The sequence below is a fragment of the Oxyura jamaicensis genome, chromosome 7 (genome assembly GCF_011077185.1).
Source record: "Oxyura jamaicensis isolate SHBP4307 breed ruddy duck chromosome 7, BPBGC_Ojam_1.0, whole genome shotgun sequence".
In the NCBI taxonomy this organism is placed as follows: domain Eukaryota; kingdom Metazoa; phylum Chordata; class Aves; order Anseriformes; family Anatidae; genus Oxyura; species Oxyura jamaicensis.
Genome location: NC_048899.1, coordinates 20,052,739 through 20,075,787, shown reverse-complemented (window position 1 = coordinate 20,075,787; position 23,049 = coordinate 20,052,739). Strand labels below are relative to the sequence as shown.

At 36.1% G+C, this 23,049-nt stretch overlaps 1 protein-coding gene across 5 annotated transcripts in view; it reads right to left on the bottom strand.

The window, feature by feature from the left end:
- STK39 (serine/threonine kinase 39) overlaps positions 1 to 23,049 on the bottom strand; it is a 122,884-nt gene that overhangs the window by 5,918 nt on the left and 93,917 nt on the right. For all 5 annotated transcript variants that reach the window (XM_035331888.1, XM_035331887.1, XM_035331890.1 and 2 more), the window contains 3 exons: positions 18,052 to 18,104; positions 16,116 to 16,184; positions 1,981 to 2,045 (listed from right to left, as the gene is read on the bottom strand). In XM_035331888.1, the coding sequence (XP_035187779.1) occupies positions 1,981 to 2,045; positions 16,116 to 16,184; positions 18,052 to 18,104 (187 nt within the window). The remainder of the gene's footprint in view (positions 1 to 1,980; positions 2,046 to 16,115; positions 16,185 to 18,051; positions 18,105 to 23,049) is intronic.

Genomic DNA, 23,049 nt, shown 5'->3' with positions numbered 1-23,049 from the left:
AGTAGAGGTGGAGGGAACTTAACCTAACAGCTAGAGTTTTCTCCGATTTAGGTCTTTCTGCAATTCTTTTCAGGGTTTTTCACTTGTTTCTCAATGAAAATTCAAGCTTCCTCAGAACTGATGTGAATGAGCATCCTTCTCCCTGCAAAGTTATGGAGCTACTTGACTACATATTCCTAATGTCCTGTTAAAGTAGGTTTTAGGTTCTCTCTCACACATAGTAATTTCAATCATCTCATCTGTCAATTTATTTATTCAAAGAAATAGCTCAAAATGAGATAAAATCCTGACTGCGTGAATATTCTAGCAATTAGGTTCTGTTTCTTTCCTTCATGCTTCCTTTAGACTATCTAAAAACCATTTCCGCTACACTACTTCTTAGGCTGGCACTATTAAAGACATTTGACAGAAATACTGGGGTCAGGGTTAAGTCCTTTTATTGAGGACTGCCCACATTCAGTAAGGAAATTACTTCACAAACTGATGAGCAAGTGACGTCCGCTTCCTCTTCCTGTTGTGCACACAGCTGCTCAAGGGCATTTTTATGTGCATAAGCAACTCCATACAGCTAGAGTTATGCCAGAACATACCAGGCAGCTTGTGCAGCACCCCAGCTTTGTAGAAAGGACCTGTGTTACCAGTGGACAACGTGTTGAGGGTGAGGCAGCAACATACGCTTTTAGTGATGACTGCTGTGTATAGGGCTGTATAAGAAAAGGTGTAGCCAATAGGCAGAAGGTGATTGCTCACTCTGTTTGGTGCTTTGGAGGTTTCACTTGAAGTACCGTGTCCACCTTGGGCTACTCAGTACAGACAGACATGATGTACTGGAGAGAATCCAGTGGAAAGCTACCAAGATTAGATGGCAAGAGCACGTGACATCTACAGAAAAGCAGAAAAGCCTTAAGAAGTGAAGACTAAAAGGAGGTATTTCTGCCCTCTTCAACTACTACAAAGGAGGTTATATGAGAAGATGAAGCCACGCTCTTCTTGAAGGTGTCCAATAAAAGGATACAGGACAGTGGAAACAAATTGAAGCACGGTAAATTCCATTAAGAAATTGGCAAAAAAAAAATGCTCACAATGAGAGTGCTTAAATACCAGAACAGGTTGCTCAGATGAATCTCTATCCTTCAATATTCAAACTAAACTTGGAAAAGCCATGAGTGACCTCATCCAAGTTCAAAGCTGGCCCTGCTTTGAGCAGACAGTTGAGCTAGATCACCTTCAGAAGTCCATAATAAAAATAAAATATTCCACGATTACTTGCAAGAGCTTCTGGATAACTGGAAAATGCAAATTACTTTGCACTGTAAATCTATTTGGCTGTCTTACAAAAAATCAGTGCTGTAACTGGGCTAGAGATTAAAATCAGCCTTGAGAGCACTTTTGATATCATCTTTTCTATAGACTTCTGTTTTGCAACTGATGGACATGACTGTCAGTCACAGCTCACAAATTTTGAGAACTTCTCACAGAAGGTTGACACACTCCCTGTTCTGTTTCTCTAAGTAATAAATAAATTCAAATGCAACTGTTCTCTAAGGATTCTCCCCACACCTTTACCTCCCTTCTCCACCTCAAAGACAGACCTTTCATTAAATTCACATGTTCTTAATAATCTTTGACAACTTTATTGGATGACAGCATCCAACTGATTAAAAACATATTAGGACAGATGGAAGAACATCAAAACCAGCACAAAAATATAGATGCTTTCACCCTCAGGAAGTCAGAAAAGATGCTGTCACAGAAAGAAAGCTTTCTTCAAGCATTACAAGCTCAAACCTTTAAGAGCAGTTTTTGTGATGTTTTTCAGCTGATATAGAGAAGGACAGAAAATGTTTTTCAGCTTTTGCTAAATGGTTGACACATAGCATTTGCACCTATTTGAAAAAGAATCAACAGGCTGTTATTAAATAAGAGAATGTTTCTGTTTCTGAAGCTGTTTGTTGTATTACCCATTACTTAGGAACTTACCAACTTAAAAGTCAATGTTTTCAAAGCCTTTGGATCATCTACTATCTTCTGTAAGTTAGCAGCAACTGTAAAATAAAGTATGAAAAAATTATTTACAGAAAACTGCATTCAACATGGCATCAAACCTCATACGCATGCTGGGTTATCATCTTAATTCTATACATGTACATGCCTGTAAGTTACCACTTGAATCATTTAATTGCACTCTAGTTTTAGCTTGGATGCCAGAGGGCAGCTTGGCTGCCATAAAACTGTGTCCTCTCTTTTGTGGTAACTTGTATTTTGTGCCTACGTGAACTGAGTAAAGGAAAAAAGCCTGAAAACCAAATGATAGAAAACCCTGAAACAAGTAATTTTCAGCCTAGCCTATTCCCTAAACTTGCTCAACAATCACACAAATGGAAGTGCAAGGAAAGCTGCAAACAAGTAGCAAAACCTAAGCAGAACCACGGCTGTCAAGATTAATACTGTAGTTCTGCTAATAACTTGGGTCTCCATCAGCACAGGTTTCTAGGATAAGACTGAGCTCATTTTCCTCCAGATGTTCTGTTCCTCATGCCTATATGTTTGTGCTTCTGTCCCTTATTTGGGCTGGCAACAGTACCCACACAGACCCTTAGTGATCTCTTACGGCTCACTGAACCAGCAGGGGAAAAAAAAAAAAAAAAGCAAAAATAAGAGCGATACATAAGAAACTAACTGCTGATCTTAAAACTACTCTCTACACGTGACCAATATTTGTGATGCAACAGCTGTGAACACTAAATAAATCTATAGAAAAAAAAAAAAAACAGAGGAGGGAAGAAAATCTTTTTTCTATGAAAACACACAAAACGAATTTTTAATTGTGGTATTAGTTTTGGTGGTTTTATTTTTTAAACACAATATTGTTATCATTAATATTGAACAAAAAACTTGGCTGCTTTCAGCTTTGTTGGTTTACTAAACTTGCTTGCCAGCTTTGCACAGTACTAGATCCTGTGCTAACTCCGAATAACTAAAAGCCTCTGTTAAAAACTGACTGATGAGCACAAGATGTCATCAACAGGGTATCAACATGAGAAAAAGAATCCACACTTTGCAGAGCTATTGAGACAAGAAATAAACAGGTCTTAAGTAGCAGAGATTTCTTAGTATACTGTAAGGTAAGTATCATACAGCAGAGAAGCAAGAAGCTGGATGTTCTCTGTAATAATACTTGCCACAGACTTCCTAATGTGGAATGTAAGACATCAAGAAAACAATTTGCAAGTTGAATGTCCCACTGCTACATGTATATTTAAAGCATGCATCAAATTCAGGTTCCTACTTCTTCCACTGATTCTAATAACATAGTGATACAAAAATACATGCAAATACCAATAATGCTTTTCATTGTAATTAATACTTAATCTCACATGAAGGCAAAAATATTGTGTTCAGGCTCATAGCTCCTGAAGCCATGATAGAATATTTTCAAGTTTGTATGTCTTAAATATCTATAAAATAAGATCATGCACTCAAGAGAGTTCTGGTTTATCCAAAGCCCCGTAAACATTTCTTTAAAGCAAAATAAAAGAAATTCTCCAACTAGAGTTAGTTGGCTTCATCAAAAGAGAGATTCAAATCTACAAAATGAGATACAGAATTGGATCTCAAGTCCAAAAAATTCTAACTTCACCTATTATGAAATGTTACAGTAAGATGAGCTTAAATGGGCCTTCAAGAGGGGCAGCCTTTCATTTAATGAAGTCCAGCTGTAGGATGACTACAGCAAGTCAGCAAGTTGCTTGGCTATTTCACCTAAATGCAAGAACTGCCACCTGCCTTTGGGCAAAGTTACTGTTCCTGCACTTGCAAACATCTGCTATTTTATCAGCAAGTATTTTAAGAAATATATACAATTATCAAGCAGGATTGAGGTCTTCACAAGCAGTATTAAATCTTAAAAAGCCTAAGTCCCCCCGCTGATTCTTTACCAGGGAAGAAATTCAAAATTTTAAAGCAAAAGTAGCAAGAGATATTAGCAGTATATGCAAATAGTTGATTCTGTTTACTTATCTTTATTAAAATCTGTTACAGAAAGGAGTGATGTTTTAGTTTGGTAACTTTCTTTAAAAAATTGCTTTTCAAAAAACCTGGTTCATTAAATGCTACAGTTATTTGTTCACCTGTCTTTACTTTTAATATGAACACAAGCCAAAACCTTTACGTATAAAATGCTGGAGAGACATCTGAAGTAAGCGTATGAAACATGCTTTATTTTTCCTTCTCTGATGGGCCATAACTAGAGTGGGATGTGTTTAATCAAACAGAAGATTAGGAGGATTTAAGGGAGCGATGCCAGTTTTCAGGCTACGCTTGAAAATGAGAAAGCAGACCTGCAAAGATTCCATAATATTAGAATAAGAATTTACATAAAAATAGGCACACCTGCAGTTTTCTACAGATATCTTTTCAATTTCAGTTACATACATTCAGCATTGTTCAAGTAAATCTAGTGTTTCACCAGTGACTTCTGATACTCTGGGTTTTGCATTTTCTGGCCTTTACTGAAAGGCAGGAAAATTGAGTTTGCCAGAATAATGTCATTAATAGTTTGATAAAGCCACAATGAATGCAAATCCCCCCAAAGATTGGCTCTTTCTGCAGTATCTGAAAATGTAAGTAATTAACTAAGAATGAAACGTGTGTGTAATTACCTACCAAAACCACATTGTACTGTTGGGTAGCTTGTGAGGCCAACAATTAGAGCCAATTGTCTGAATTTATTTTCCTGAAACACAGACTTTGTGTCTAAAATATGCTTTGTTTGTTTTTTTAAGAGATCGTGAGATAATTATGGTCCTTTTTATATCAGTATAAATAAAAGGTTCTAGGTGCTTCAGCAAATATAAAGGTGCAGAGAGACATATCCAATGCTGAATAACTTGAAGATATTGACTCAACTGATAACTTGAATCTTTCGGGTCCTGATGTAAATAGCTAGGAAAAACATCAGTACGACAAGAACTGCAGGTGTTCATGGCAGCTCCAGTTTAGTCATTTTCCTTCAGAAACAGCCTGCAGCACAGGCAGCAGAAGCCATCCAAGCAGCTGAAAATCCTTCTTGACAGCCAGCTTGCAGTGCCTTCCAATTACTTCTCAAAAAAAATGGGATTCCACCTTAACTACAAATAAGACATCCTCAAGGTTGCAAAAAATGGAAGTTAAACACCACACTCTAGAGTGGAAGACAGCCTACTTTAAATAGTTTAAGTTTAATAAAGTTTAGGACTGTTACTACACCTACACAATTTTGATGATTAAGTATGCAAAGTCTCCTGAAATACACCTAGAAATTTGTGTCAGACACGCTCACAACAGTAAACACTGTTCCCACAAACAAGCAGTTGCTGCTACAGTTCAGCCCTATTCAGAGTTACTGAACACGTCAAGCAGGAAAGAAAAAAAATCACTGAAATAGTACTGCTGTTAGGCTTTACTCACTGACACCTTCCCCAGCTACTGAATTTAAGCTCTTTTCATTGAGGAAACAATTCACTAGGCTGAGATTCAAAAAAACTCCCAGTAAGGTTCACACGCACAAATATTTCATTTTTCTTAGATGTGAAAAAATGAGCCTAAAGTTTCTAAATGCAGATGAACCCGAACACATCTGTGAACACTACCAGAAGCTTAAAGGGAAAAAGGAGGAAAATAACCATCCCCCCCTCTTACTACCTCCCCTTCCCCACGCTCCCCCAAATTTTTCCTTCACAAGTTAGTGAAGTTACTTGGTAAGTAAATTTGAGATTTTAGAGAGAGGGAGGAATTACTCTCTGCTGATTCTTAAGCTATTTGGAAAACTGGGGACATTGTAAAACACATGTCCCTGGACCCTACTCTACAGCTCATCTCCAAGATAAGTATACTACAGTTTCGATTGTCAAAGCCATTTTTCTTTGAAGTACTCTGAAGTCATGCCTTAGATATTGTACCTCTGAAATTCATAGCAGATTAGTATATCTGCAAGCAGCACTAATTGACAATTTGAAAACCTTGTTGGGAATTCATGATTTCCACAGGACCTGGATATACGAGACCCTACTTTTTATTTTGCAAAGCGTTTCTCAGGATGTTTTGGCCACGCTACTATAAAAGACAGAAGAAATACGGACAAGATAACTGCAGGAAAAGAATTAAACAGTCATGGAAAAACCTTTGCCAGCAACCCCCCAAGTAAATAGAGTATACTTCAAATCGTGCCTTGGAGCAAAAATCCTCTTCAAACCTTAGCAGCAGTTAGCACAATAGGCTTTTGTTGTTTACAGCAATAAATGAGGGGCCATTCAGCTTGCTTCAGAAGGCTTCTGAAGGACATATAATCAACCCATGTACCACAAATCATTCCAGGTTCTTTTGCAGGTTTTGCTCAGAGACAAATGGTTGTGTCACTCTGTCAAAGTGAGCGTCTGCACTTGTGGAACATGCAATAGGATAAAAAAGGTCAACACCAGCAAATAAATATACACAACACAGACAGCTAATTGCAGATATAATAAATAGAAAGCTCACATAGCTAGCATCCTCTAGCATGCACATTTATTTAGCATATACTACAAATCACTGTCTGCTATACAACATTTTTACCAACTACATCAAACTCCATCAGTTATAATTCTTAAATAAGCAAATCAATACGAGCTAATGCACCAGAACAAAAAGGCTATCTCCAAGATCACACACACACCAAAAAAAAAAAAAAGTAACAGACTAAGCATACTTGGGGCAGTCTCAAATAGCTGTTTTGCTTCTCTAAATGTGACAGGACTCTGCATGGTTATTGAAAATTTTTAACACAGCATGAAATCTAACCCTAATGGCTTCTGAATAGGGAAAACTTCTGAAAAAGTTAAAATTAATGAGACAGTAAATAAAGCTATATGAAATACAGTAGAACTATTTCCTGTATGATGGCAACCTAGCCAACTGAGCCAGAGCCATCTGGCATAAACACAGACACAGGCAGCATCTAAAATTCGAGGCAATATTTCTGTGGCACTGAAAAGAATAATGATTCAAATGCTTTTCCATTTTGAAAAAAAAAAATGGATGGGGAACTTCTGAAGCTATGCTTAGGTTCAACGATTTGGAAAGCTTCTGCATATTGTAATCCTGAAATTCAGATATGAAGAAAGGAAAGACATTATTCAGGCACAAAATTACTGTCACAAAAAAAAAAAAAAAAGGCTCTGAGAAAATAAAAAAGTGGTTTTAAATGAAAAATGAAATCATTTGTACGTAGTCCAAAACTCAGTCTTTTAGAAATAGCAACCTTTAGCTGCGCCCTACTTCATCTGAGTGCATTGCTATTAGAAAGGCCAAACTCAAAGCACCACAGATTTATTGGCTTTCCTCCGATTGTTTCAAACATTACCTCTCCCAACTGTAGGGGGTTATTTTGCCATTTTCATCTGATACATGGAGTTCTACATAATAAATGCCTTGGGAGTCCACTGATTTGAGGATTAATGCTGTATCCTCCTGTATGGGTCTCAAGAAGCAGGAAGTCTGAGTGACAGGGAATACTTTTTACTAGAATTACAATCCCTGGTAATTCAACTGCTGGTAGGGTTTCTCTCCAAAGGGCTGAATTGATGATGCATACTCATGAGGCAATTTCACTTATTACAATACATTCATTACAATATATACACTCATTTGTATTTTGTACTGCAGAGTGATTTTTATGCATTTGCAAGATCAGAACAAAATCAAAACTAAGTTTTGAAACCTAGCCAGCATTGGATTATTTTATATTATGCAAACAGCCATAGCAATCAACCTTTGGTCACAATTCTTCCAGATCTCTCTATTATTATCATCTAGTATTATTTAATAGCTCACAAACTGCCTGCATGAAAGATTAAAAGCCTTTTCAAATAAGTCAAAAAGGTCTTCTAAGTAAGCATGATTCCATTAGTTCCTCCATTCAGGATGCTAGTCAAAATCCCTTTGTTTGTGTTGCTTGAGAACAGTAGCAAGGGAAATATTAAAGCATTTTGAGATCTTTGACAGCTAACTAACAAGTGTTTTTTGCTAGAGGACTGCAAGGAGCTAGACATGATTCTTATAAGAATGAAATGAAAGAAAATAAAGATCAGCAGCAAGCCTAGCTTCTATTCTGAGGAAGCTATTGGACACTGATAAAGGAGAAACATTAAAAACATTTAGAAATATATTATTTATGAAGAGACTGTCATTAGGAATTTATCGAAGGAAGATTAAGAGTCACAAATTTGTCTGAATTCTCATTGCTGAATTAGGATGCAAAGACAGTGGAAACGATTTATTCTATTTCAAAATTGATGCTTTAATATCCAAGAGTTTGATTTGCAGCTTCACAGTCAGAAAACACACTTGCAAGAGAGCAGTAGTCATCTACAGAACAACAGAGGGCCAAACAAGTTTCCTCTTGAATAGTGAGAAACTGAAAGAATCTTCAGCATCCTTATCAACAGAACTACAATTTCATGGTGCTAAGCAATTCCCACAGCTAAAAGTTATTATTAAAACCACGTGAGTCCTGTGGTTCACATGGTTTGTGAGCCCCAGCATAGTAGACCATGGTGGAAACCAGGAATGGATACTTTCTCACATATATGAAGCACCAGGCATGAAGAACTGTACTTGATAAAACCATCCTTACCTCCCCAAGAATGGCCCATTTAAAAAATGTTTTTAAAGGACATTTAACTAGTAGTTTGCCAGCAGGGTATCTTGTTCCAGGGAGCGGGGGAATAATTGAATTCAAAGCTTCAGCTTGTAAACAGCTATGATGTTACTCGATAGCAGAAGAGGCGAGGGCATGGAAGAGACATCAGGGACGCATATTCTTGACTGACCTTTAAAATCAAATCATGCTCTTAAATATTTATCCTTGCTCAAATAAAAAAAAAAAACAAAGAGCTTACGGAATAAGTGTAGATCTCAAAGGCTGCACATTAACATCCATTAATACAGGGAATTGATAGCTGAGGGTCACAGACAAAAATTAAAAAAAAAATGAAGACAAGAATACACAAGATTTTTCTGTAAGTAGCTGACAAAAATTCCCACCCAATAGAAGCAACATATTTTATGAAGCAGGAGCACTGCAACAAAATGGATAATGAAATATTTTAAACGCTACAAATGTACCTATTTCAATTCCAATAGCAAGTTAATTGGAACTTTGGGTATTTGATGATGATATTTAGTATAAATATCTGATCCCAAGATGATGTATTACATTTACACTTTTAGCCCCTGTGCCAAAAAAAAATGAAAATGTGATACCATTTTACTGGTGAAATTAAAATACAACTGTAACTGGCAAAATGCACCTTTTCCAAAAAAATTAAAAAAAAAAAAAAAAAAAAGCTGAATTTTCAGGATTGATATTTTCCTCCCCAGAAATGTGAGAAGAACACTTAGAAAAACCACTGCATATTTAAAACAGTGTTATAAAAATGTAGATAGAACATATTTGGATACCTAAATGCTTATGTATTCTAGACCTTGATTCTCTGTGTGCTTAATAGGGGTAGATGATACCTAGGAAGAATTCAAAGGGATGAGGCATGAGTATATACAGATTTCAGAATTCCCTCATCATTTTGAGAAAAGCGTTCTGATGATCCTAAGCATTTTAAACCACAGTGGAGTCTCAAATGAACATTTCAAATAAAAATGTAGTCCTGCTGCCCAACACTGCTAGCAGGGATATTTAACAAGCCTAAGATATTACAGTAAATCATGCTCATACATTTTCTATACAAAAGAATGAGTCAGAGTACAAGGTTAAAAAAAATCATTTGCCGGTGACTGAACACAGAAAGCAAGTGCTAGCTTTCAGACAAAGGTTTTGACAACAGTTTGAAAGACATCAAGATATCAAAGACGGCTCAACAGGCATCTTTATCATGCTGGATTGGAGTTGAAATGTAGGTCTATGCAGAAAAAAGCAGGTCACGTTCTGCTATGCATGTTATCACTTGGTAACTTCTTTCCTTATCAGATGTTCGCAACTCCTCCTGTCCTCAGTTCTGCTATGAATTATAGATATTGTTCTGACAAAACTATTAAGAAGATGAAAGAGAAGCCAGGTTACTTCAAAACCTACGTCTGAAACTTGAAAGAAGGAAAAATGTATTTAGAAAAGAAGCCCTGATTGCAAGAGTTAGGTTCTGAAACAGACTACCTCTAGCTTGAAGTATATCAATAAATCCTTATTCTAACATACTTGTAGAGAAGTGAATGCCAAGGAAACAAATAACAGTAACTGAATTACTACTGAAAAGAGGAACATTGCCGTCTTGACAATTTGTGGTTCAAATTCACAGATTTTTTTTTTGTGAACCAGAAATGAAAGACCTCAAAACAACAACTCAGACCTATGAGAGCAGGGAACACTTTGGACTTAAGTTTATGACCTACTTCATCGGACAAAACTCAAACTAATCCTAGAGATAGAGATAGGTTTGTCCCCCACCTACACAGGTGAGTAGGAACTGTTTGACTGAATGCAAGAAAAAAAAAGGAACTTTTTTTTTTTTTTTTAACTTTTTTTGAAGACAACTGCCAACTCCACCTCCCCCCTCAAGTAATTAAAAATTATGATTTACTTGTCCATAACTATAAGACAGATAGGCACGTTAAATATAATACATTGGCACGTGTACAGATTAAATTGTTTACTTTGAGGATCTTTTGTCATGTATTCACATTGTGTCATGTCATAGTTCTGCCGCAGCAGCCATTACAGCAATGGTTACTATTTACCCAACACGACACTCTGTTTTCCATCTTGAACCTCTAAGTTTCCATCACACAGAAAATTCAGTAAGGTGGGAATGTGCATGAAACCAGTGTTTTTCACACAATATACTTCCTCAAGTGCATCCCTTACATATGACATACAGAGCTAAAATAATTTTGAAAGAGCAACTAGATGCAAAGCTTGATTACCTGAGGGTGTATCTCAAACCTCCAGAACTCCCGACAGTCTAGTCATTATGAGTCACCCTTCAATGCATTAGTTCTAAATGAGCCAGATGTGTTGAAATATTTAAGTCCCTAGTTAAGCCCTTGGGACTTTTAGAGAGATCCTCCTATCTGTAATGCATGTATATATATCTCTTGCTATAGATACAGAGTTATGTGCGCACATTGAAGGTACAAGAGTTTACAAAATACCTTAAAATATAGTATTTTTTTTGTTTAAACATATATATACTTCTATATATATGTATAAATTCCTCTCTGGGTTAATACATTAAAAGGTACACTATTTATTCTGATGCTTGGAATTAATTGTTAAGATCTATAAAGGCATTTTCTCATTATAAAGCTTATGGATACCTCAAGCTTTGGAATATACAAAATATAATACACAAAAAAATCAGTTATTTCACTCATTTTGAACAACTGACAGAAGGAAAAAAGTTTCTAGCAAACTCTCTTCTGGCAAAGATTACAAAAATCAAATGTTTTGCATCTCAAAACATTACTGATATTAAAAGGCAAACCTTTGCTGCCTTCAAATGGTAGTGCTACCCAGGTCAGCAACACCACTGCTCTTTGTGAATACGTAAATTTATACAATACATTTTCTACTTATGTATCATGATCGTATTTTCTGATTACAATAAAATATGCTGAACATCCAGTTTTAAAGATGATTAACCTAACAAGACAGCAAACAAAACAAGATATAAGCAAAAGTACAACAAAAACAAGGAAAACAAATACACTCTGAGGAACTCTGTGACAGTGTCTATGAATTTGATTACCAGTGTCACTGTGAGTTAAGATGCTATTACAGACGGTATACTAACAAAACAGGTTTCTGCTGTTTCATACTTCAATGAGAAGTTGAAAATAACTTCAGCATCAGCAGAGAGGATACCGTAAGACGATCAGATGATTCAGTTTCAAATGCTTTAACACTCTTGATTAACTGGGAGCCATGCATATTATTTACTGCTTAACATCCCTTGAAATCATGTCATTCTGGATTTGGCCTGATATATGTTCTTTTTTTCATGGCCAACTGAGCAACACAAAGCCATGACTTCTTTTATTCTAGATGCCAATGTTAGCCCTGTCCACCTACTACAGTAACTACACCAAATTCACACACACACAAAAATCAAACTAATTTGGCGTCTATTCTATTCTCAATTCTAAGAAAACTGAGAAGATGTTAAGAAAAATGCAACTTCAAAATATCTCATTTCAAAATATGAGTTTTGAAATTTCAGCTGTTTCTTCTAAACGTATTAGACCTTACTAAGCAGGAAGTTTTTGCTTTGCCTTACTAAAAGCTGTTCCTCCAGATATTAAAAGGATATCTAGGTCTGGTTCCAAGACCAAAGACAGATAGCTAGCTATTCACCAGTAGTTAGTGTCTGATGTAGTAAATGTGAAGGTACATCCCTGATTCTCAAGGTATTCACAGATAATTGTTGACAAAAACCACTAAAGTTACATTAACACAGTGAAGAACAACTGCACATTTCTTGACGACAAAACTACCAAGGCTATTATTTAAGCTTTGTTTGGGAGGTAGTTTTTATGATTTAACTTTCCTTTACAGTACCAAAGAAACTGAAATAAAGCATTACTACCTAAACATTTACTACCTAATATGCATATATTGCATATTCACATTTTATCTCAAAACATTCTGAAAATATCACAGATCTTTCACATGATTTAACAGCTATTTCAGAGCTGCATAAAAATACCTTATCAACTAGATGTCTACATATAGGCTCCAAGAGTCATTTCCCTCTGGGAATTCAAAATCTACTTTAAAACTAAATTTTTTGTACTGATTCCCTTGATCTAGAGACCTCCTGTGAAACAATGCTACTGTCAATAAGAACAGAAACCAGTCAATCGTAGCAAAAACTGAACATGCAAAATGGAATTTTTGCTTCTCTGCAGAACGGGTAGCTGAACTTACTGCTTATCAGAATGGAAATCTTCCCGGGATGCCTGTGTTAAGTGAAGCAAATCCAGCAGGACTCAAAAGGTGAAGAGTGCTGATGCTTAGCAGTGAATTCTATAAAACTTACACGTCAGCTGGTCCCTATTAACAGCTTCAGCTCACGTATGCCATGGTCATACTTTTCACAGCAGCCTTTGCTGACTCTGGTTCGAGTACCCTTTCAGAAAACCAGTTGTTATGCCAATAAATTCTTGAGTTCAACATAAGCGCAGGTATTTTCACTTCTCTTTTTTCTCCCAGCCTCTACACGTCCCAGCTTTCATTAAAAGAAACTACAGGAACAACTTTAATGAGGCTATATCAGAACTTTGTTTTTGTTCAGGTTATAGAGGCTGAATTTCTGCATGCTTCAGCTGAAAAGTGAAAGGTAATTTATCAGCTGCTTTCAATCTGTAAGCTAATGGAATCAGTTCTTCTGGTAAAGAAGGTTAACCAGACTCATCTCTACTATTCCCCTATTCATCTACAGGAAGATTTTAAATCTTTTAATTTGGAGTGAACAAGGTGGCAAAATCATTTTACAAAGAAAATGAGTTTTGTAAGCAGATTTACTTTTTGCAGCACCATCTGTTCTCTTATATGACTTAGTGCTTTAAACTAAGGGACTGAGGCATGTTTCATGACTGTGCTGCTACAGTGGAGGTTGACAGCTCAAAATTTGCTCAATTTCTTGTAAACAGATGTGGCCAGGACCTTCAAATCCTTGCTGGGATAACCTGACATTGCTTCCAATTTTCTAAGATACTATAAAGTTGCATTGCACTTTAAAGTTGCATTCCAATTTTTTGTTTTGTGTTTCTGTTTGTTTTTAATTTGAATAGCTATATTAAAATACGACTGGACTGTTAAGCATTTTTAATGACAGAGGCAAGAACATAGTGAAATGAAACATGCATCAGTGGATTCGTTGCTGCTCCTTACAACAGTTAAACATCCCATAATCTTTCATCTTCCTACTAAGACTATATAATCACAAGCTGAAATTTTCAATAACATGCTTGCATGCAAGATTTATTTCATGCTCATACAACACTTAGCCATTTTTCACACATCAAACCACAAACCTATTCTCAGAACTACTTTTTTCCTTAATTAAAAGTAAAATCCCAGTAACAACAACAACAAAAAAAAGTAACCAAACTTGTGTTTTAGTAAAACATATATAGTCATGTCTATAGTCTATAGTCATGTTCTAGGAAAATAATGTCTAAGCCTGTTTGAAAACTTAACTTCACAGGTGGAAACAGACAAGTGAAAACTACAGTAGAAAGCAATGCAAGAATTTGTGCCTGTGAAGCTTGATGTAAGGGCTTATGACTCCACAAAAATGACTTGTAAACTGATTAAAATCAATGAAATCATAAATTTCTTGTATATAAAGAAAGCACACAATTTACATTGAATTTCTTTTATTACAATACCACAATAAAAAGAAAGGGACTAAAATGACCATCGTAGCACTAAAAACCAAAGTATTTGATGCAATTTTAAGGAGGAACTAAATAAGGGAATAAACTTACGTTATTAACTAGACAGTGGTCTAACCAAACACACTAGGGAAAACCACGTTACTTAAATATTTGTGCTTCTTCAAGGGCCAAAGTCCCATAGAATCATAGAATGGCATGGGTTGGAAGGAACCTCAAAGATCATCTAGCTTCAACCATAACTAAAGCCATGAGGGATCTCTATCTATTTGCCTTTCCTCAAACTTCTCCTGAAAGATATCAAATCCCACTCACATTGCTATTTCCACAGAAAGTATGAGGAGTTTGCAGCAGAAGAGAACTTTGCAGCAAAGAGAAAAGGGAAGAACAAAGAAGGCATAAAGGGTTCCACCAGGTCCCAGTGGGAACTGCACTGCAGCATCACCACCTATGTCTGACTTCTGTACAACAGAGTGCCAGCTGACTGCCTGGGCAGGTGTGATAGTCAACAATTCTTAAAAAATTACTTTAAAAAGTTAAACATCTTGAAACTATAAAAAAAATCTAAGAAAAGCATCAACAGCAGTATGCTTTTGCCATTTTTCTTAATGGATATTTAAAGATTAATACACTAAGGCCAAGCTGTCCCTTTTCCCCTGAACCCTTATTGTAAGAGTATAGTAGAATTGACTTCTAAAGAGCACCGACTAGTCCGTACCATCTGCTAACCTTCCCTAAATACTTATTCTTTAGAAATCAAAGTAAAGGCATAGGTAGAATTTTTGTTTCTTTCATCAACTAGAGTCAGCCTGTTTTATGTCCATAAAAACAAAAGTTATTAACTGAAAACAAAACAAAAAACAAAAGTTATTAACATGAAAACAAAAGTTATTGGCTTCTCTCTGAAATACTTTAGCTAGCCTAACAATGTACCGATAATGTATTTAGTTTGTGTTCCAGGCAAGTCATATGAATTTAGGGATTTGTTTGGTAATGAGAACTGAATCTATTGATACGAACTTCTTTGACTACAATACAAAGATCAAGCTACTAGGATTTCTTGATTCAGCTCTCATATTATAAGCATCTACTATCATCCCTCTGATTTTGGCAACTCTATTTCTAGAGGCATTGAACAATCAGAAGAGGGGCAACCAACTAAACAAAAACATTGAAGCACAGAATAAAAAAATATTTTTCTCTCAGCAGCCAGAAAATATTTCCAATTATCTTTTCCTTTTTTTTTTTTTCTTCTTCTCCTAGAAATTGTATCTCTACATGCAATTTCCCCAGATCCTGAATTCTGGCATGCTTCTACTTCCATGAACTCAACAGGATACTTACTAACTTCAGAGCTGCCAAAACATACTTTGAATAATTCCACTCCAAAATCATTTTATTGTTAAACAAAAATTAAATTAGTGCAAAAATGATCAATCATTGAATTGTAAACAATCCTACGGGAGATCTATATTATATCACTCCTCTCAAACCACTGAAGAGTTCCAACTTCCAAAAACAATCCTTGGATTAGTATGAAAATTGGCTTGTTGATTGAACTATGCATACATGAAAGCAAAATTAGGACAAAAAGGATTTTTTGAAAACCAGCATCAGAGAATATATTTTTTCACATCAATTTAACACAAATTTGTCACAAGAGCATAATTGCAAACAAAAATGTAATTTACCTATAACTACATCATGGCCATCAACCAGGCCTGCAGAGAACAGCTCCTGAGAAACGCCATCTGCTGTGTCTGTCCAAAAGGTAAAATGAGTAAGGATGAGAACCCACGAAAACAAAGTATCCAAAGCAATATAACAAAAACATATTTTAGTTCATAAACTCCCATGGTGGCAGGCTTGAATTCAAAATCATCTTTCATTAGGAGGAAAAAAAAATTACCACAATTTTCCAAGATAATTATCTTATCAGCCTCTATACAGCAAAATGAGGTGATGATTTGATTCATTACAACCCCCCATACAATCCTCTCCTGGCCACAAGCATCTCTTCTCTATTTAACTAGGTACTCTTACATGTTTACAAGTTCAGTATTTTCATGAGCAAGAAAAACTATATTTTGGGGGTGTTTTCACTGCTTCCCTAATAACCTCTATTGCTCCACATATTAGTGCTATGCTATATTAGGTTTTCTTGTTATCAGTAGAGTTGGTGAGTTACACAGTTATTGCTTCCTTTGAGGTCTAGGTTCAAAATAGGTTTTAAGTATTGTGACCCAGGAGATGGAGAGCTTTGGGTGGGCATCAACTGCTGTACCTGAGTGAGTTAATTCTGAAGTCCCTGTGCCTACTACTTGTTTCTGGATAAAGATTTGGGAAGGCTTAAAGGTAAGAAGTAGAAAACAGCAGGAACAAGCCTATGTTCCACCAAAGTCTCAACTGCATATGGCGTCAATGCCAAGTATCTGCATGGAGTGCATTTTTTGAGGCTGTTAAAACATTTGCATAATTTCCTCAAGAAAAAACACATGTAAAACAATATAGCTGAGTGATTTGCAATTTCTGCAGAGCTTTGAGGATAAGAATCAAAGCCTTGTTCTGGCTGCCTTGGAGATTATTAGGAACAATCCTGCTGTACTTTACTATGACATATCCTACATTTTTTGACCAAGTAAGACATCTTGCATGGCTTACGTAACTGCTTGGAGAATATTTAAGTAATTCTTTTGACAATGACTAAACCAGGATACCCTGTGCCAAGTTAAGTAAATAAATCTCTCTTGTTATTACCCATTATCAAAATTAATGAGAATTGCAGGCAGACAACAGAGTACATTCACAGAACTACTGCATAAGAAAGATATTACGATTTACAGGAAGACAGAGATCTTTTTCCAATCTGGTTTCTTTTAAGGTGGATGCTCTTTGAAGGCTATTCTAAGTATAGTGAATACTGACTTCTAAGAAAAATGAAATGTGTTCACAGTTCAAAGGGTTGCTATGTAACAAGAATGATACCTTCTTTCTCAACATATCCTCTTGTGCATTTTATCCCAGTAATACCTTGTATTCTTCAAACAAAAATAAATCTTATCACTTCTTACCACTCAGCACTAGAAAGCCAATAAAATTCTACAAGCATTCAGTAGTCATCAGTTTCAACATCAGAATTAAGTTTGGTGATGATACATAAGCTAGAAATGCAACTCAACTTTCAGTTGAAGACAACATTTGAAACAGGTTGTACACTTCATACTCATTAACAGAATTTCTTTTATTACAGAGGGCAAGTACACACACATATTACCACCATCACCACATGTACTTTTATGGCTATTATATTGCATTTCCTATGATGTCTTCCAAATGTGAAAAAGAAAGTTTCAAAGCCATAAATATCACTGCAAGATCTTACATACCACACAGATCACCTCAGTAAGACACAAAATTGATCAAGTATACTGTGTAGATTATACCGTACATTATGCTACCTTGCCACTAGAATTTACATACATCTGCTATTCTTGTTGAAGTCCAATATTAAGTTCCGCATACTAGGGAACATTCCACAGAGGTAGTTTATATTAACCATAAGCAGTAATCAGTTTCTGAAATACCTTTATGAACAATAAGAGAATTATTCAATTGAAAGAGTCTTACCTCTGCCTGGAGTAAACTCAAACCTTATGTCATTAAGTTCTTTTCTGGAGTTCCTGAAAAACATTCAGTGAATATATTAAAATATAATGAAGAACGGCTTGTTCAGAGTAACAAAATTCAGCTTTAAAATATGCTTTTAAATATGTGAAGAGTACTTAATTTTATATTTTAATATTGCCCCAACTGGAGGACATACCCAAGATGATTAAAAAAACTAAAATCCCAGCAAATTTATATTCTCTCCATATCAGATCAATGTATTATGTGAGGTTTATAAAATACATTTTCTCACCTATGACAAATACTGATATACTTCTTTGTTACAGATCAGTTTTCACTCTTAGAACTACAGCCCTCAGATGCAAATTTTACAATTAAAACTGCTTCAATAAAACAAATCTTCTTCAGCACTAAGGCTTCAACACTTCTCATTTACAAAGCTCTTCTGGAATCTGAACTAACACACACAAACCAACCAAACAAAAAGGGGGAAAAAAGCCAACGTCTTTGATGCATGGCTTGTTCTTATCCTCCTTCACAAAATCAGAGTGTACCAGCTAAAGCTGGTGGAAGACTAGCTCCTGGTTCTTTCATGCCTTTAATAAAATACAAGAAAATATATTTTTACAGACTGTCATGATTAGAATCATAGAATCATAAAGGTTGAAAAAAACCTCTAAGATCATCCGGTCCAACCATCCACCTACCACCAATATTGCCCACTAAACCATGTGCCTAAACACCCTAAGCAGAAATTTACACAAGCTTCATTCAGAGCACATTCTGTGAAAAGGGACATTGCTTCTTAAACCTAATCAGATGATCTATGACTTTGTAACAGGGTATAAAATCTCGCTACAACCCTCCCTATGCACAAGGGCCAGACTCCTGCTTGATATTCCCACATCAAATCAGGTAGGTCAGAAACAGCAGCTGCAAATCCCATCCTTGATATTGCCCAAAAGAGATGCTCAGTTATTTTGACATCCACATACCCTACTTACGTTTAGCAGACCTGCCAGATTCCTGATTTTCTCTCTTAGTGAGTCATTTTCATGACAATCTCATGATTAATAGTAAAGCTACATGAAATTAGCATCAGACAAAGTACAAAAAAATAACATACTAGCTTTCTAATGACAAATCCTCAAGTCCTACATCCAGACAATGCAAATAGCATTGGCAAGCAATTTTTTTGTAATGTGAACTTTCCTCAACTTCAAAAATGCAGCTCTCCCAAAGCATCCCAACAGGAGAGACTCCACCACGTTTTCATGGCAGTATTTTGGTCAAAACCAACAAAAAGATGCTTAGGCTAAAAATGCCTGGCTACTCGAAACGATAAAATAATGTCCTATAATTCCTTCCAATCTTCAAAAGATACTCTGCTGTACCAGCTCTACCAGTTCAACATAGTCTGAATGGTATATATCACACTTCTTATCCAAGAGTCACAAAATATTCACTTGGCTTTAAAGCTCCCAGTCGGAGATCAATTACATACAGAGAAGCTCATTTAAGAGACTGAAAAGCAGGTTTTGGTGCACAATGTCTACTATGAAGCTGTTTTGAAACGAAAAACTTCTTTTACTGACCACCTTTGCCTCAACAGTGGAGGTACTTCATATACATAAAATAAATGGCAGAGCATAAAAGCCAGAAGTTTTCGGCCTTGGTGTTTGCCCCTAAGAGTGCTTTAGCTAGTTAAATATATTACACAGTCATACAGGACTTACTGCCCATGTTACAGAATTCCTTTATAACCTCATTCTGTGTTCCAAACCTCTATCCCTTGCACATTTCCAACTTCAGTTTTAGTTAATAATTTCTACCATCAATAAAACATTAGTTTCTTCACAAAATAGATGTCCACCTCATTTTTGGAAATGGCAAGCTGACCTGAGCACAGGGATGAACTTAATTGCTGTAACACACTTTTTCCAATGAATAGCTCAATCCACTTAAAAGCTAATAGCAACAGAATGTGTTTTGTGGTCTATTATTCTTCTCCTCAGCAAGGAGAACTGTGAGCAAGCTCATATTTCATCATACCAGGTCATGAAGTCTTGCTGTGGGAAAACTAAATCCAACAGGCAAGCATATTCAACTGTGCCTTAGAGCTTTTATCACTCATTAAATACTGACAAAAATATTAGAGTCAAAAAACAGCATCACACAGGAAAACCAAAACCGAAATGATTGGCAACACAGACAAAAGCAAAATAGCAAACCCTGAAAAGTAAGTATGCCACATTGTGTTTAAAAGAGTACTCATTTACTGAATATACTGAATGCTTCAAAGCAGAAGGAATTTCAGGTTCCCAAAATTTACCGTAAAAGCTATAGAGCTTGAACATGTTACTACAAAGCTGTGGATAATGCAGCTAGACAGGTACAGATTTACTAGGCTCGTTTACTTCTGTTGTAAAAATCTGCTGTCATTATATAGATTGCTGCACTTAGTCTATTGTTATTCAACAGAGAATTAGTATGAACCTCAGCTCCCCACTCCCCACTGCCCGGAAAACCTGGATGGCTTTCTGTCAAGAAGAAAACCACACATGACCCATCTCCAAGTTCCCTTTTGACACTCCACTCCCCTCTGCTGAAATTTATTATGTCTAATAAGCTTGTTAAAACTGCTGCTTTCCAAAAAAGGGAAGCTGCACAGAAATTTGGCATTCTGAGAGAGGGAGGGGAAGGGGGGGGAAGAGAGACGTTTTGACTGAATGTGGGATTTAGCTCAGACTTACATACCCTCTTCCTACACACATTTTAAGAGACAAATGAAGGGAATAAAAAATTTCTCACACCTTTGCAGAGATCAACCATAAAATCTTGCTTATTAGCAGCTATACTGAATTGCTCCAGCCTGCAAATCTTTTTCCATTTAGTCAAACACTAAATACAGCTGATGAGAAGGAATTCTGTATATTTAGCACTCTTAACAATCACCTATTTAGAAACTAATAGATGAGACTCAGATGACCTCTTTCCCCAAACCTCCCATAAAACATGCACCATATAAAAATGGCTCTGAGTAATTACAAACTTCCCCCAGAATGACCAACTTTCTAACAGACCAATACAGCTGGGTGAGAGACAGCTGCTCTCAATACACTGTTTCCTATACAAGGGTGAAAATGGGGTGTAATTTACTTTGTTTTCAAATTGAAGAATGTCCCAAATAGAGGTATGTTAGTCAAATCTGTTTATTAAAGTGAATGCAAAAATTCAAGAAAGGTTGATATGCACTGCACTGTCCAACTTCGCTGTCTGGAGTGGTAATCCTTGACTATTTTGAATTTAGGATGTTTCTGCTTTCTGTCTAATTGTACTCTATTATTCAGGAAAGAAAACAAAGGAAGTTTGGCGAGATTCATTAGCTAGAAGCCTGTAAGTGCTTTTGTTTCTGGTTCCATTACCTTCCAGACATTTATTGATTTCCATAAATTATTTGCGCCATTATATATTTCACCTAACAGAAGATGCACTTGATTTTTCCCCTAAAAGCTGTTCATGCTCTTCTCCAGTCTTCAGACACTTCACTGGTTCTAGATAGTCACTGTTACTGCAAATTAGTTTTCCTGTTGCCCCCCCCCCCCCCCCCCGCACACATTTTGTTGACAACTGTTTGGGCTCATTAGTTTATTTGTACGCAGCTTCCAAGTACCATTTCATTTGCTCACTGGAGTTCTCTTTTTAGTTACATGAATTACACTCACAACATGCAGCAGCACACAGAGACTTTATTACTACTAAATAGAAATAGCCTTTGAAGAAAGGCACTTATATCTTTGTGATTAATAATTTTATCTTCTCCCATCATTTCTTAATGGTCCCTGGTTTCTCTAATACATTTGTGAAAAACAGTTATTTCCATTTTAAAATGCAAACTCAGACCTTTTCGCCATCTCTTGTAATACCTCTTCTTTGCTTCTTGCTCTCTGTGCCATTACAGACAGATATACCTTGATTATCATGGATACGGATAGCCCATCTCTTTAAAAGAGTAGTAAGTTTTAAACACTTTTGTGCATTTTAGCATACTGCAATTTATTCATTTCCTGCCTTATTTCACCCCCCCCCCCCCCACTTTAAATAAGAGCAACACCAAAGCAAACTATGCTAAGATATTTTGTCAGCCATCTTCCTTGGTAAATAATTTCAGAATTTAAAACTTTGCACCTTACAAAAGTACATTTTCCAAAACTTTACTATGATTTTTCATCAGGGTCACATGACATCCACATTAAGATTACTAGATCTGATTTCTCATTTTCTAGGAAGTAATATCTCCTCAAAAAAAAACAGAAAAAACGCATAGGCCAACTTAATGACTTCGCCCCCTCTGCCTTTGGGCTTATAACAGTCTGTTATTAGAAGATCACAGAATCACAGAATCACAGAATTTCTAGGTTGGAAGAGACCTCAAGATCATCGAGTCCAACCTCTAATCATCGAGTCCAACCTCTAAAGATGACACACCGAAACTCCATTTTGAAGGAGATGATTTGCAAAACAATGTTTATATTTACAAAAACCAAGATTAGAGAATAAACAAATTACACAGCCAGTTAGACTGATACGAGTGTACTGTAAAAATCAGACATGAAGATTTCAGACATCCACAGTTAATGACGAAGCCTTAGAAGTAACTACCTGATAGTCCAATTCCTGCTATAGTCAAATGTTCCAAGCAGTTCATAGATCTACTTCACTGAACTACCACTTATGGTATGAGATTAAGATAAGAAATCATGTTGGGGTAAGGACAGCAGTGTAAATTGGATACATCAAATGTCAAGAAGTCTTTTGTCCTACACAAGACACCAATCATGTAAGTGAGATTCAAGAAAAATATATATCTTGGAATTAAAATTAAGGCCTAAATCACACTGGGGTATCTTGACTATGTAACAAACAGTTTTTCATTCTTTTTTACTACTTCATTTTTTTTTCAGATGTTTATCCACTACCTCTTTATAAGAGTTACCT